Source organism: Dendropsophus ebraccatus, chromosome 12 (genome assembly GCF_027789765.1).
Source record: "Dendropsophus ebraccatus isolate aDenEbr1 chromosome 12, aDenEbr1.pat, whole genome shotgun sequence".
Lineage (NCBI taxonomy): Eukaryota > Metazoa > Chordata > Amphibia > Anura > Hylidae > Dendropsophus > Dendropsophus ebraccatus.
In genome coordinates this window covers 36,078,750-36,095,526 of record NC_091465.1, presented here as the reverse complement: position 1 = coordinate 36,095,526, position 16,777 = coordinate 36,078,750, and the positions used below count along the sequence as shown (strand labels likewise).

The 16,777-nt window shown below is 42.4% G+C and overlaps 1 protein-coding gene across 1 annotated transcript; it reads right to left on the bottom strand.

Moving 5' to 3' along the window:
- Nucleotides 1-280: 280 nt before the first annotated feature.
- On the bottom strand, nucleotides 281-16,323 carry LOC138768687 (5-hydroxytryptamine receptor 3A-like). Its single transcript, XM_069946639.1, has 9 exons — nucleotides 16,263-16,323; nucleotides 15,973-16,124; nucleotides 14,135-14,179; nucleotides 6,665-6,774; nucleotides 5,174-5,343; nucleotides 4,835-4,989; nucleotides 3,299-3,503; nucleotides 1,933-2,163; nucleotides 281-531 (listed from the first exon to the last, which is right to left on the bottom strand). The coding sequence occupies exons 1-9, from the start codon at nucleotides 16,321-16,323 to the stop codon at nucleotides 281-283; spliced, it is 1,380 nt and encodes a 459-aa protein (XP_069802740.1).
- Between the last annotated feature and the right edge of the window lie 454 nt (nucleotides 16,324-16,777).

Sequence of the window (16,777 nt, the reverse complement as noted above, 5' to 3'; positions counted from 1 at the left end):
GACACCCCTTAAGGAATTCACCCCCTCCTCTGTCAAATAATTGTATATTGTGCGTCTTATTTCTCAAACTGTTGTTTTCGCATTGATGCATCCTCTATATACATATTCAGTGCACAGAACAGATATATGAATACCACCATGATGTCCTCATCTGCTTATAATTTAATTAGTACATAACACCTTTACACACACTCCATCCACATACAACAATGATCTTTGGTCAGCTGAATATAAAAAAGCACCGCTCATTGTTTGTCTTCAGGAAATGGCTGGGTACCCCTTAAGAATGGGACCATTGAGCCCATATAGCTGCCATGGAAACCATGTACACAAGTACAAGTATAACATATAAACGAAAAAGGAACACGTCAACGATGTATCCTATATGGAACCACTCAGGTTGATCAGTAGTCTTCCTCTGGCTCTGTAGGATTTCTTGTAGAAGTCTGAGCAGCACTTCCGAGTCCTGTGTGGTTGACATTTGCCTATCATAGCACTTTATATTTTCATCGTTGTAGGTAGCCAGTTTCTCTGTACATAGAAAATAGTCTGAAGGTTAGTATAAGTCCATTGGTTTTTGTTTTCTGTATGAATATATAATGACTACAAATACGGATATGCATTGTGCTTATTAACTGAACATTAACCTTAGATCGAAAATTAAAGGGGTACTCAAGCGAACATCCTTTCAAATGAACTGGTGTCAGAAAGTTAGATAGATTGGTAATTTACTTCTATTTAAAAATGTCAATGTCAAGAATTTGCTGCTGCTCTGGACAGTTCCTGTCTCGGAGGTGGCAGCAGAGAGCACTGTGTCAGACTGAAAGGAAAACATTACTTCCTGGCAGGACATACCGCAGCTGATAAGTATGGGAAGACGTAAGATTTTTAAATAGAAGTAAGTGACAAATATATATAACTTTCTGACACCAATTCATTTGAAAGAAAATGATTTTCGCTGGATAACCCCCTTCACTAAGCACCATGTAATGTGTACATAATGTTGAACCGATACTTCTAACTTCAGTCAGCAGACTAGACATACTGTATCAGTAGAGACTGCAAGTACTCTGAACCGGGTGTTAGATTGGTTGGGCTCTGGTCCTTGGCATCTGAGTTAGATGTCCTCTGGTACAATATCCTGAGAATAGGCTATCAATTTTTAAAACCTGGATAACCCCTTTAACCCCTTAACGACACAAGGCGTATATTTACGCCCTGTGGTCGCCTCGGGAAGTTCGGATAGTCCGATCGCCGTGCCTGCTAATAAAGTAATCAGATGCAGCAGTTAAAGTTGACAGCTGCATCTGATTACTTATGCAGCCCGATCACTGGTGGTCTAGTGGCAGAGATCCTTCCCCCCGGGACATTGTCCCATAGGAGTGATCTCCGTGTCTGCTGCCGACCGGGGTCTGCGCCGTAATGGTGCTGATCCCGGATCGGCACTCGGTTGCTTCCGGCTGCAGCTGAAAACAATCGAGTGCCTATCTCATCGATTTATGCTGTATTACTATATGCAGCATAGATCTCAATGAGAGATCAGTGTGCTTATACTTGAAGTCCCCTAGGGGGGCTTCTAGTATAAGTGTAAAAGAGTGTTAATATTAGTTAAAAAAATCCCCTCCCCTAATAAAAGTTTGAATCACCCCCCTTTTCCCATGTTATAAATAAAAATAAATAAATAAATAATAATACTTAATAAAAAAAATACAAAACTTTGCAAGCCAGAGCAAATAAAGTAGTCATCAATCGTTAGACGGCTGTATCAGGGTTCTTGCCTCTTACCAGTACCAAGCATGGTGGTAGTTGGGCACAGAGATCCATTAGATGCAGCTAGGGGTATACTGAAGAGTCACCCCTGACCATGAGTTGGTCACACTCTCTAGCATTCCCATAGACTTATAAGGGAGCCTTTTTCAGGCCGTCACTTACCAGTGCTGCTGCTTTCTTTTTCCTCTGGTGTATCTGATATAACATTACGTGATGTAATAAAATGATCCTCATCGTTTATGCAGAGCCAGCTAGTCATCTTCTCCAGGACTAAAGTCTTGACCCACTTAGGCACGGCTCGATGGAGATTCTGTTGGTGTACTATATTGACTATGAAAATGCTCTCCATCACACTGATCACAAGTAGTACCATGCACATAACAAAGTGTGTACCTACAGAGAAGGAGCACAGATAGTTCAGCCTATGTGTAAAATGGGAAGTAAAACCTTTAGGCCCTGTCCACACTACGGGCGCAAGCCCTTCCATTCAAAGTGATAGAGGGCAGGATTTAGGGTTCTGCGCAGTGTGAATGGGGCCTTAATCATTTACGTATTATTTTCTGTGATTACTGCTGGTGGTGTTTTATTTTCCATTATGTTTTGAGCGGTATATCGGTGACAGCTTCGTCACAAGTTTCTGAGCATTTTGTCCTTGGGTTATACAGGGAACGTATATTGCTACATGTTGTATCTCAATAGATATTTCTATAGTAAGGTACTGTATAGGTGACTTACTTTGGCAGGTGACACTGTGATTCGAATTTTCTGCATGGAGAGTCTTCCAGATGTGTCTTGTGTGCTAGACTATGGCTCACACAACGTTTGTCGTCCGTCATTTTGAGTCTAAAATAACGGACGTCATTTAGCAGCCTGGCCTCCCCTTAGTACAATGACTGGTGTTTGTACATTATTCTAGTTTGGTTACTAATTGGCCTTTGGGTGTGTCTTAATTGAAAAGTCCATTGAATTTAATAGTAAAAATGGAGAAAGAACGGTGACAAAAGAAAAAAATTGTGTAAACAACTAATAAAAAACGTCCGCTGTTTGCAAAAGACGTCCGAAAATAATGATCATGTTCATTATTTTGACGTCCACAGTAAAAACGTCCGTTATTCAATACATTGTGTGCATTGGACGTCCGTCTTCCCATTGACTTCAATGCAATGCCATTGCAGTCAGTTAAATTGAGGCTAAAACGGATGTTTTTTTAAACAGCAAAAGCGGCTGCCTTTTCTCTATTTTTGACGTTGTGTGAACATAGCCTATGTCATATTTGCAGATTGTGCTTTGCATAGTTAATTTCTTTCAATTTTCTGATGATCATGTATAAATTCATCCATCCAATATACTATTTGTGTTTACATATTTATACATGTAGTAAATTATGACTCTATGATAAGATCTCTGCAGAATGGATTGTGTGATTTACGTATTGCATTATTTAGTTTATGTATTTTTGCATTTTATAATGTATTTTTTATGCAGGAATACTTTTGGATTTAAAAAAAAAAAAAAAATGAAAAATCACCTATTAGTGGTGTCCCAGAGGCAGGGGATTCTTCAGACACAATGAGAAGGAAGACAGAATATCCTAGCAGGAGGGTCATCTTGAAAGTTGTCCTCTCCCCACTTTCCGGAGGAAGGAAAAATGCAGCGATATTGATGACCATTAGCAGCACACTTGGCAGAATCAAATTGACAATGTAAAACATAGGATTTCTTTTTATCATTATCTAAAAATAAATCAGCAAACATATGCTCGTGAATATAAAGGTAAAAAATAACATGTTCTAATTCCACAGTAAATGTATCCTTTTTATGTAGTTTTGGGCCTTATTGCCACATTCTGTGCACAGTCCGTAAATAAGTTCGGAGTTCCCGGCATCATGTGTCATTATGATGCCAGGAGCTACAAAACTTTTTAAACTGTTTGACTGTTTGCTCTAGTGTATTGACTAGACCATGAACGGAAAGTGGGAATAGGGCCTTGGAGTATACATGTCACGAATCAGCAGAGATTTCCTCTCCTGAAGTTTGGCTCTCCATGTCTATGAACAAGCAATGAGATCATAATGCGAACATGGCATGTTTGTAGACATGTACACCCGAACATTTGGTTTAAAGCAAATGTACCATTAGATACATTGCTGCTATTTTTTAATCATAATTGATCGGTGCCAGAACGTAGATCTCCTTTTCTTGACCTACCTCTGGTCTTCTCCCGAGCACCCGCCCACCCACGAGCACTGGGGGCAGGTCCGCCAGCCTCCAGTGTAATGAAACCCCCTCCCCTCTGTAACATGGCTCCATTAGAATCAATGGAGCTGCATCAAAGAGGGGAGGGGATATTGCCACAAAGGGGGGGCAAGCCTGCCCCCAGAGATCCGGAATTGGCCAGTGCTCGGGAAAAGACCGGCACTGAGCATGGGAACTGGGCAGTAATAAAAAAAAAAGAGCACGCCACCACGATCCCTGCGCTGGCACTGATTGATTAAGGTGAAAAAAATAGCAGCGATGAACCTGATGGTCCATTCGCTTTAAGAGAGAAAGTCTCCACTGATTCGGCAGCGGGCTTCCATGACAGGAAACTAATATGATTTACAACCTTATCACTCAAGTAAAACTTTTTGTTAATTTTTACCGTAGAGTATAACATTGCTTGAAAAACTCCATTCACCAGTTTGGGGGTCTTCTCAAAGAATCATGCTATCCCCCCAGTCTAACATTTAAAGCTTCTTACTAGCCCGCCAGCGCCCTGTTCTGTACTGATGAGGGGCAAGAAACCAAAGACCGCTGTCTACAGATGGGTAACTTACTCTTCCGAAAAGATGATAGTTTGGCATATAATCCCCATTCATGTTCTTTTCTTAGTGGAGTAGAGTTTTGCATGAAGTTTCATAAGACTCATATGAGGCAAGATAAAGGAACATAACCGACATCATAGCTATGTACAATGATATACTAAATGATATAGAGCACCTTGGGAATTGGTTACTCCCCATGAGGACACTGTGCAATTATTTTAAATTCAGCTGAAAATAAACTGGTTAAAAAACAAACTCACATTGAAGATAGTCTCCCCATAGGTACGATTCTGCAAGTCAGTAAACATCTCGTAGACAGGAACTATATCCAGAATATCCCATTCGCCATTTTTCACAAATATACTTGTGAGCATCTTCTTCTCAGTTCTCCAAAAAGATACATTAATATCTTGTGCTAAGAAATGAGAAAATTATAAAAGGGTATATATTTTTGTAGTAGTAGGCACAAATAAAAAAAAATTGGTTTCACGCCATTTATAACATCTCTTCCTCCCATGTACCAGACCTGTATTTAACATAAGCAACTGATATCTGACTATACCGTGGCACAAGAGTAAGAAGAAAAAGACAACACATACTTGTATGGGTCCAGCTAGTGAACGTAATGGTGCAGTTGTGATGATCGAATGGAAAATAGTGGATGTCGAATTTGCAGGAAGATTTTATCTGAAAGGGTATGTTGTTATAGACTCTGCCCTCATTATTAACATAGACATAAGAGACTTCTACAGTTTTCCCGGCTTCCAATCTAGAAATTAAACAAAGTTGTTTTCACTGTGTAGACCAAGACTTTTTACCAAGAGCCCAAAATGATCAAACTGTGTAAAACAGAACCTGGTGTAAACTGCCCACAGCAACCAATCACAGCTCAGCTTTCATTTTAGCGGAGCTGTGATTGGCTGCTGTGGGCAGTTTACACCAGTTTCTATTCTACACAGTTTCATAACTCTGGGCCTAAATGTTACAAGCCACTTAAAGGGGTAGTCCAGTGGAAAAAAAGAATAGTTTACAAATCAGCTGGTGTCTCAACTCAAGTCTTCCAGTACTTATTAGTTACTGCATGCCCTGCAGGAAGTTGTGTATTTTTTACAGTCTGCCACCTGCCACCTCTGTCCATGACAAGAACTGTGTATTGCAGTAGCAAATCTTCCCCTGCTTTGGACAATTCCTTGCATGGAAATGCAAGCAGCAAAGAGCACTTTGTTACTCTGGAAAAATTACACTGCTTTCTGCGGAACAAACAGCAGCTGCTAAGTACTGTAAAACTTGAGATTTTTCAATAGAAAAATTTTACAAATCTGTATAATTTTTTGGTGCCAGTTGATTTTTTTTTTGACCAGAGTACCCCTTTAATATATGCACCTCACTTTGTAAATTCAACTTTTGTAATGTTATCTTTGAGTTTACTGCATTTTAAGTAAAAGGAAAGATTTAGGCTGCGTTCACACTACGTATATTTCAGTCAGTATATGTATATTTCAGTCAGTATATTTCAGTCAGTATTGCAACCAAAACCAGGAGTGGATAAAAAACACAGAAAGGATCTGTTCACACAATGTTGAAATTGAGTGGATGGCCGCCATTTAATGGCAAATATTTGCTGTTATTTTAGAACAACGGCTGTTATATTAAAATAATGGCAGTTATTTATTGTTATATGGCGGCCATTCACTCAATTTCAACATTGTGTGAACAGATCCTTTGTGTGTTTTTAATCCACTCCTGGTTTTGGTTGCAATATGAGGACCACAATACTGACTGAAATATACGTTGTGTGAATAACCAGCCTAAAGGTGATTATTAGAGATGATCGAACCGGTTTCGGGTTCGAGTCCATCCAAACCCAAACGTTCGGAATTTGATTAGCTGGGGCTGCTGAACTTGGATAAAGCTCTAAGGTTGTCTGGAAAACATGGATACAGCCAATGACTATATCCATGTTTTCCACATAGCCTTAGGGCTTTATCCAAGTTCAGCAGCCACCGCTAATCAAATGCTGAAAGTTCGAGTTTGGATCGCCTCGAGCATGCTCCAGGTTCGCTCATCTCTAGTGATTAATGTATACTTACAACTGAACCACCGTTATATCTGGTCGCCATATCCATTGAGCAGGAATTGAAACTTTTGTTATATTATCGAATTCCTCTGGATCCCAAGTAAGAAACTCATCAACCCAGGACTGTGTAGTATAAGAAAGCAAAAACAGAAATAGTAAATTTACATTATGAATATAATTTATTGTCATTACAGATATCCTAATCTTATACACATCAAATCCTATTGAAACCTCTACTAGTGCAAATACATTTAAAACATTAATCTTAGCAATAAGGTCTGTCTACACATAGTGGAGGACATCATCAAAACTCTTTGCAGCAACTTTTTAATGTATTTTAGACACTTTTGCACTATGTTTGACAAGGGGGCGTGGCTTAATAGACATTGGATGTAACTTCAATACAAGGGGCATGGCTTTTCTGTTCAAACTTATACAAGGTAGTCTTAAAATGCACTAGATTTTCATTCAACAGTCACTGTTAAATATTTATTCCATTCATGGACTATGTTAAAAAAAAAAAGAGAGAAAGAGAGAAAATGTGTCTGCTTTTTCTTTTCAAAATAATGTCCATTATTACTGCATTTTAATTGACATCAATGGAATGTTTTAAAGTCAATGGAATGATGGCCGCCCAAAGCAAAAAATGTATTAGATAACACACTTTTTCGCTCGGACATCAGAGTAATGTTCATAACAATTATTCGCTAACAGACATTTTTGTAAAGCCGGGAGCCCAAAAGGCAAAATGATAGACGTAATTTAAAAATTTAAAAAAATAGTAAAAAATGTCATGTGAACATAGCCTTAGGCTGGGTTTACACTGCCCTTTTGCAATCCATTTTTTTGCCATCTGTTATATAAAGATCAGTGCATTTGTCAGGGACGGACAAGACGGAACGAGGACAGGTGAACCCTAACACTGGCACCCACCCTGCTGATACTACCTACTTGCCTCAGATGCCCTAGATGGCAAACGGGCAACTGGGCGGCAGTCCCTGCACTAGCTAAAGTGCCACACAAAACAAACGAGACAGACAAACACAACAAGAGAAGGGTCAGGATACCGGGTCAATAACTAACGGGCAGCGAAGTACAAAACACGAGTCCAAAAGAGTAGTCAGAAAGGCAAGCCAAAAGGTCAGACAACGGGAAAAGCAAGGTCAGAATGAATGCTAGGTCAAGATACACTAGGTAAACTAGGCTCTATCACAGGCAGGGGCTAAGACACAGGGAGAGGAATATATACAGCCTGGAGTCCAGCCCTCTAAACGTAATTGGAGCCGAGACTCCATGTGACCCAGAGAGATGGATTGACTGGAGCACCCTGCTGACAGCCATCCATCTCTAACGCCGCTCAGCTGATGAATTCAGCCCGGCCGCGGCTAGCCAGGTGAATGTAACGTCGGGCTGACTGCCAGGGACGCTATCGACGCACCCCTAGCAACCAGCCCGGCACTAAGGACGCCGTCGGCGTCTCCTGAGCCTGGCCGCGCGCCCCGCAGAGCGAGAGCCGGGAGCGCGGCCGGCTGTAATCATGCTGCAGTGAGCCGGCTGCTAGGGACGCCGGCGGCGCGCCCCCAGCAACCGGCCCCGCACGTTACTAGGGACGCCGGCGGCTCTGTTCAGAGTCCGGCCGCGCGCCTCGGCAGAGCCAGGAGCCGAGCGCACGGCCCGGACCCTGACAGAACCCCCCCCTTGAGGAGGGGCCTCCGGACCCTCACGGGAACCTCCAGGTTTGGTAGGGTGTTCTTCATGAAATTTTTTAATCAACAGAGGGGCATGAAGATCCTGAGAAGTGACCCATGTGCGCTCCTCCGGTCCGTATCACTTCCAATGTACGAGATATTGTATTGTTCTGCGGATTCTCCTAGAATCCAAAATTCTTTCAATCTCATATTCTAGTTCGCCTTGAACCACTAACGGGAGTGGAGGGGAACTAGTATTGGTTGGAGGTACATATCTCTTAAGTAGGCATTTATGAAACACCGGATGGACTTTCAAAGCTTGAGGCAATTGTAATCTAAAAGACACTGGACTTATAATGTCTACTATAGGAAACGGACCAATATATTTCGGGGCGAGTTTATACGAAGGAACTCGGAGGCGTAAGTTTCTTGTAGACAGCCATACTTTCTCGCCTACCACATACTGGGGACCGGGGCGGCGTTTCCGATTCGCATATAGGATTTGTTTTTCTTGGGAAACGGTTAGAGTCGCTAGACTCTCCGCCCAAACTGTGCACAGTTTCTTGGTGAGTTCTTTGGCAGAAGAGAAGTGTGTTTCCTGACCTGGAACAGCAGAGAATCTGGGATGATAGCCATAATTGCAATAGAACGGAGTAACCTGCGTGGAAGCATTTACATGATTGTTCAAGGCGAATTCCGCCATAGGTAAGTATTCTGACCATGTAGACTGATTATCTGAAACGAAACACCTAAGATATTGCTCCAGGGATTGATTGGTCCGTTCCGTCTGACCGTTGGTTTCGGGGTGAAATGCTGAGGAAAAAGACAGTGATATATTTAACAGTTTACAAAAGGCTCTCCAGAATTTAGAAACGAATTGTACTCCTCGGTCTGAGACTATGTTGGTAGGTATACCATGCAGACGAAGGATATGTTTGACAAACAACTTGGCGAGAGACCTGGCGTTGGGAAGTTTTTTTAAAGCAGAAAAATGGCACATTTTGCTGAACCTATCAACCACCACCCAGATTACTGTCTTCCCTAGAGAGGGAGGAAGATCAGTAATAAAATCCATGGATAGGTGAGACCAAGGACGACCAGGTAACGGTAGTGGTTGGAGTAAGCCTTCAGGCAGTGACCTTGGGGTTTTAGCTCGGGCACACGTTTCACAAGATTTGACATATTCCCTTACGTCCCGCTGCCATGAGGGCCACCAGCAGGAACGAGATAGGAGGTAAGTAGTACCGGCAATACCAGGGTGTCCGGCGAGTGTAGACGCATGAACCTCATTCAAAACTGCTAACCTTAGGTGTACAGGGACGAACAACTTATCAGGAGGTACATTAGCAGGCGCATCATTTTGAGATCTCAAAATTTTTTGTTTTAAATCCATGGATACACTAGCAATTACAATACCTGGGTTTAGGATATTTTTGGGTTCCTCCTCAGGCATATCCTTATGCCCAAAGCTCCGAGATAGGGCGTCAGCCTTTACATTTTTGGCCCCTGGGCGATATGTTACCAAAAAATTGAACCTGGTGAAGAACAAGGCCCAACGTGCTTGGCGTGGGTTCAATCTCTTGGCCTTATCCAGATATAATAGGTTCTTATGATCCGTAAGAACCGTAATCTGGTGTTTGGCACCCTCCAAAAAATGTCTCCACTCCTCAAAAGCCCATTTGATGGCCAACAGTTCCCTATTACCAACGTCATAATTGACTTCGGAGGAGGAGAATTTCCTGGAGAAATATGCCACGGGTCTAAGATTAGTATAAGGTTCCCTTCCTTGGGACAACACTGCTCCGACCCCAAACTCTGATGCATCTACTTCTACCACGAATGGTGAATCTAAGTCAGGGTGCACCAGTACCGGTGCGGACGAAAAACTATACTTAAGCTGGGTGAAAGCTAGGTCAGCCTCTGGAGGCCAGGAGGTTGGATTCGCACCTTTCTTTGTTAATTCTGTTAAAGGCTTGACAATAAGCGAGAAATTACGGATAAATTTTCTGTAGAAGTTAGCAAAACCCAAGAATCTTTGAATTTCTTTCAAGGTGGTGGGTTTTGCCCAGTTGAGTACTGCTGCCACCTTCTGGGGATCCATCTGTACAGACTCAGGAGTTAAAATGTATCCTAGGAATCCAACCTCCTTAACCCCGAACAGGCATTTAGATAATTTGGCACATAGGGCATTCTTTCGAAGTCTAGATAGAACCTCACGCACATGTTGAACGTGGGATTCCCAGTCAGAAGAATAAATCAGTATGTCATCGAGATAAATAACTACGAATTGACCAAATAGATCCCGAAAGAGATCGTTAACAAACCTTTGGAAGACGGCTGGGGCATTGCTTAACCCGAAGGGCATTACTAAGTACTCAAAATGCCCCTCAGGCGTGTTAAAAGCCGTCTTCCACTCATCCCCTTCTCTGATCCGAATCAAATTGTAGGCGCCCCGCAGGTCAATTTTAGAAAACCAGTGGGCCCCTACCACCTGGTTCAAAAGATCCGGGATCAGGGGAAGGGGATGTTGATCCCTGATGGTGATTTTATTGAGTTCCCTGTAGTCGATACAGGGACGCAGACCACCGTCTTTTTTCCCTACAAAAAAGAACCCTGCCCCCATAGGGGATACTGAAGGTCGAATATGACCCTTCCTCAGGCTATCCTGAACGTACTGGCGCATCGACTCTCGCTCCGGAGGAGACAGGTTAAAAATGCGGCCCTTAGGAAACCTGGCCCCGGGCACGAGATCGATGGCACAGTCGTACGGACGATGAGGAGGTAAGGCGTCGGCAATGGCCTCATCAAATACCTCAAAAAAATCTGAAATAAAATCAGGAATAGGTGACTCAATCACTGTACATATTACAGGTTTAACCTGTAGCAAATGGGCGTCGCAGGAGCCACCCCACCGCACCAGCTCCGCAGACGGCCAATCAAATACCGGATTGTGCTGACGCAACCAAGGCAGACCCAGTATAATATCGGCGGCCAACTCATCCAACACAAAAAATGATATTTCTTCGCGATGAAGACACCCAACTTGCATTGATATCTCTGGAGACCGAAATCTCACTGAACCGCCTCTCAGAGGGGCGGAGTCCACACCTGCCACTGTAAACGGAGAACTGAGAGATATCAATGTTAATCCTAATGAGTCCATAACAGAGGTACGGACGAAATTCAGGGCGGCACCTGAATCAACCATGGCAGAACATGAAATTACTGTATTTTTCCACACCAGGGTAACCGGTAAACAAAAATTATCAATCTGTTTAGGAGGTACCTGTGTGCCTGAGTGACCCTCCGGATTATCACTCAGGCACTGAAGTTTTCCGGCTTCCGGGAAGGCTTGGTGGGACAGTCCTTCAGATAGTGCCCTGGCTTTCCGCAGTAAAGGCAGAGAGAATGTTCCATACGGAATTTTCTTCGTGCTGAGGCACTTCCCAGGATCATAGGCTCGTCAGAACTCGTAGGAGAGGGAAGCGACTCTGTCACCTTGGGGAACGGTTTAGGGAGCTGACTGACTCTTGACTGTACTGTAGTCACCCCCATCTTTTCCCGTTTTCGTTCCCTGAGTCTCCGGTCAATGCTAATAGCCAAGGTCATATAGGCGCTAAGAGAATCAGGGGTGGGATGACTGACCATAGCATCCTTGATGGAATCTGTGAGACCCTGTCGGAACAGGGTTTTCAGGGGGGAATCCTGCCATCCAGTCAGGGCGCACCACTGGCGGAACTCCGAGCAGTACTCTTCCGCAGTGCGGCGGCCTTGCTGGATGGACAATAGGTGGGACTCTGCTACTGCAGCACGGTTGGGATCGTCATAGATTTGGCCCAGGGAGGAAAAGAACGTTTCCACCGAATTCCACTCTGGCGCATCAGAGGGAAGGGCTAAGGCCCAGTCCTGAGGAGGCCCTTGAAGGAGAGAAACAATTAGTGCTACCCTTTCGGCATCAGAAACAAAAGGGTTAAAACGAAAATACAAATAGCAAGACTCCCGAAAAGTACGGAACTTGTCAGTGCTTCCACTAAATCTATCAGGTAGTATCATTTTGGTTTTGTGCTTAACTACCTGGACGGGGGCTGACTCTGGACTCAGTGTCACCGGGCGGGATGAGGTAGCCTGAGACAAAGTATCCACACGATTAGCCAACTGGGCTACCAACCCCGCCACACCTTTAAGCTGGGTAGTCAACTCATCGAGACGGTCAGCGACCGATGTATCGGTACTCATGCTGTTCCGTCGAGAGTGACGTAGGTATGATTTGGGCCTGTGATAATGTCAGGGACGGACAAGACGGAACGAGGACAGGTGAACCCTAACACTGGCACCCACCCTGCTGATACTACCTACTTGCCTCAGATGCCCTAGATGGCAAACGGGCAACTGGGCGGCAGTCCCTGCACTAGCTAAAGTGCCACACAAAACAAACGAGACAGACAAACACAACAAGAGAAGGGTCAGGATACCGGGTCAATAACTAACGGGCAGCGAAGTACAAAACACGAGTCCAAAAGAGTAGTCAGAAAGGCAAGCCAAAAGGTCAGACAACGGGAAAAGCAAGGTCAGAATGAATGCTAGGTCAAGATACACTAGGTAAACTAGGCTCTATCACAGGCAGGGGCTAAGACACAGGGAGAGGAATATATACAGCCTGGAGTCCAGCCCTCTAAACGTAATTGGAGCCGAGACTCCATGTGACCCAGAGAGATGGATTGACTGGAGCACCCTGCTGACAGCCATCCATCTCTAACGCCGCTCAGCTGATGAATTCAGCCCGGCCGCGGCTAGCCAGGTGAATGTAACGTCGGGCTGACTGCCAGGGACGCTATCGACGCACCCCTAGCAACCAGCCCGGCACTAAGGACGCCGTCGGCGTCTCCTGAGCCTGGCCGCGCGCCCCGCAGAGCGAGAGCCGGGAGCGCGGCCGGCTGTAATCATGCTGCAGTGAGCCGGCTGCTAGGGACGCCGGCGGCGCGCCCCCAGCAACCGGCCCCGCACGTTACTAGGGACGCCGGCGGCTCTGTTCAGAGTCCGGCCGCGCGCCTCGGCAGAGCCAGGAGCCGAGCGCACGGCCCGGACCCTGACAGCATTTGTATGCATCTGTTTTGATCAGTTTTTCCATTGACTTCTGTTGTAAAAAAAAAAAAACATGGCCGACCACATTTTTGTGTATGCTAAAAAAAGGATGTGTTTGATCAATTTTTCTTTATACTGGATGTCAAAGGAAAAACTAATCAAAACAGATGCACACAAATGCCCTGATTTTTTTATCTATCTATTTTTATTTTTTTTTTTTTTTTTTTTGGCATTAAGCATACAAGGTATAATAAAGAGACAGTAAAAACATCATTTAATGCAAACCTGGTGGCGGTTTTTCAATAAAACTGCTGATGGGCCCATACATAGCTTGCATGACCTAGATCCTATAAACATAGTTCAAGGTCCCAGCCACCACAGCTGCTAGTGCCCAGTGGGTGGAATCTTCTTTTTAGGTGCCCAGGATGTTTTCTGTATTGAGATTACTACCATCCCCTCCCTCCTTGTGATTGATATCTTGAGCATTCAATCAGGAGACTGCTCAAACTATCATTCATAACTTAGGGCCTTGGAAGGAAACCCCACCCCCTGGGCACTTGTGCCCAGTTGTGATCAGGATCTTAAATGTTCATCTCAGTTATGAAAACTGCAAGAAATATTGGAAAATAAAATAATAATAATAATAAAAAACACTTTTTTTGTTTGTTTGTTTTATAAGTTGTTTATAAAAATATAATTAGTTTATTATTTACCTGGTTGTACCAGATGTAAGTACTAAATGCTTGCTGTTTCTCATCCTGATGGTAAAAGTAGATGCAGATTACAGGAATAAAAGAGAAGAAATTGAAATTATAGCTAGATTATGTTTTAGCATTCAGAATTCTATTATAAAAAGTGAAACTTGCTTCAAATTTGGGGTCCTACAGAGGAGTATGTACAGGGGGTGCAGAGGTAGCAATAATAGAGATATGTTCACATGGGCAATACATGGAATTGACATGGAAACTGTAAATATTTTCATGAAAAACTATGCTGTATCTATTTAGAAAACTGTATACCTTCCAAGACAGGAGCAGGCAGTAACATATCCATATCACAATCTGGAGAGAATGGAACGGCTGCACATCCCATCTATGGCTGATACTAATGCCGCTAGGCCTATATTAAAAATCAACACCAGAGTGTCTGTATATGAATTGATCAAGCCATATTGCCCCGTGTACCACCGCGCACCACCATATCACAATGGTTGGAATATACTACCACCCAATTTGGCCAGAAATGGCTCAATTTATAGGCGGTGTCAGATATGGCAGCAAAACCCTATTCATTACCAGCCCCTTTTATACGTAAAACTTGTACATAGGGCCAGGACAATGGCTATACTGCTAGTTCTTGGACTCTATAGCCTATCAGAAGTATGAGCCTCGATCAGACTCCATTTAGGATCAAATATCCCAATGTTTACCAAGTGGTCATTCTGATGTGATGTAGTCTTTTTGAGTCTGTGACATTTGTGTGTGTGGTGGTGGTGGTGGTGGTGGTGGGGGGGATGTAAAATATTAGTAATAACTAAACAGGTAATGCTTTTTTTAAATCTATCTATCTATCTATCTATCTATCTATCTATCTATCTTCTATCATCTATCTATCTATCTATCTATCTATCTATCTTCTATCATCTATCTATCTATCTATCTATCTATCTATTGATTATCTATCTATCTATCTATCTCCTATCTATCTATCTATCTATCTATCTATCTATCTATCTATCTATCTATCTATCTTCTATCCCCTATCTATCTATCTATCTATCTATCTATCTATCTATCTATCGATTATCTATCTATCTATCTATCTCCTATCTATCTATCTATCTATCTATCTATCTATCTATCTATCTATCTATCTATCTTCTATCCCCTATCTATCTATCTATCTATCTATCTATCTATCTATCTCCTATCTATCTATCTATCTATCTATCTATCTATCTATCTATCTATCTTCTATCCCCTATCTATCTATCTATCTATCTATCTATCTATCTATCTATCTATCTACACATCAAACCTCACTGAACACCTATACTGGTAAGGGGGCTTGTTCTGTGGTTGTTTAGCACATCATTGATGTGGTTGTGTATTGCATCTGTAATATGTGCTTTGAGGGTCTCTAGTATCCCATTTTCTCCCTGTGTGCTCATCCATAGTATATTAAGAATGTAAAAAAAAGAGCATTTTGCTATGCAAATACTTGGCTCCAGCATTTGTATAATCATGTTCAATTTTTCTGCATTTGTTTCATAACATTTGATTAAAAACAAATTAGTCGTCAAGCTTAAAATTGGGTTTGCATGATTTGCTATTGTGGCTTTCCTCCTGTGAGGAATGATAATAAGGTTTCCTGTAATTTGAAATATATTTCTCTATGTTATTGTAGCACTGCAGCTTGGCAAACCGATGCAAGTACACACACGGACCTAAAAATAATAATTTATAGAAGTCTCTACTATGGAATACTACCTAGCTAGGATAAGAAAGAACATCAAATACAAACAGTAATGGTAATGAAAAAGAATACTTACCACTTCCAGAATGGCATAGATCTCTATATCTATATACACATTGGTTGGCTTTCTCCAGTCCTGCACCGGTCTTACCCCCTTGTTGTACCCATGCATTAGGTGCTCTATAAGTGTGCCGTGGGTCCGTTTAAGAGTCACATTATTTTCTTGAGCTTGAAAATATATCAAATACAAGTTAGTTGGGTTGACGTTATATATACATATATACATATATATATATATATATATATATATATATATATATATATATAGTCATCTATACAAGCTGTGATCTATTTAGATGCATTTACCTGCACAGGTCCTGATAATGTACAGAATCCATACACTGTGCAAAGTCCATAGGTGGTTCATTTCTTCCGTCTGTTCAGTAGTTGCTTATTGTCTAATATCTCATCTGGTTCTTCTCTATCATCTGTAAAATTCCCACTGCTTGTAGTACAGACTACTGTATATGTCTCCTCTCTGTTACTTAGAAATTTCTGAAGTTAAATAAGATCTCTCGCCCCTCCCTACCCACCACGTTATATTCACATGACGCCAATCACTCAACTCTTCTCAATTGGTTTGCAGCATTATTATTATGACATCTCGGAGATAGCAAATGGAAGCACTTTATAATGGAAATGGAATATCGCCTTCCTGCTGTTAGAGAAGATATATTGGAGACTAGTATTTTTTCGTGTGTTTTAGAAAGTCCTACTCATAGAGATATATACAGTAAATGTGGTTCTCTATGTAAGCGACAATAGAACATCAATTATATTTTCCAATTCGATGTGGACCTTTGATGTTTTACTCCTCTGTT

What these genes read in the sequence shown, in the direction of transcription:
- LOC138768687 (XM_069946639.1), bottom strand. Translation starts at nt 16,323, where the DNA reads ATGAACCACCTATGGACTTTGCACAGTGTATGGATTCTGTACATTATC. An exon ending in CTTACATCTGGTACAACCAG is followed by an intron (nt 6,775 to 14,134) that starts GTAAATAATAAA and finishes TATACTACACAG; the next exon opens with TCCTGGGTTGATGAGTTTCT. An exon ending in ATGGGGAGACTATCTTCAAT is followed by an intron (nt 3,504 to 4,834) that starts GTGAGTTTGTTT and finishes ATTTATTTTTAG; the next exon opens with ATAATGATAAAAAGAAATCC.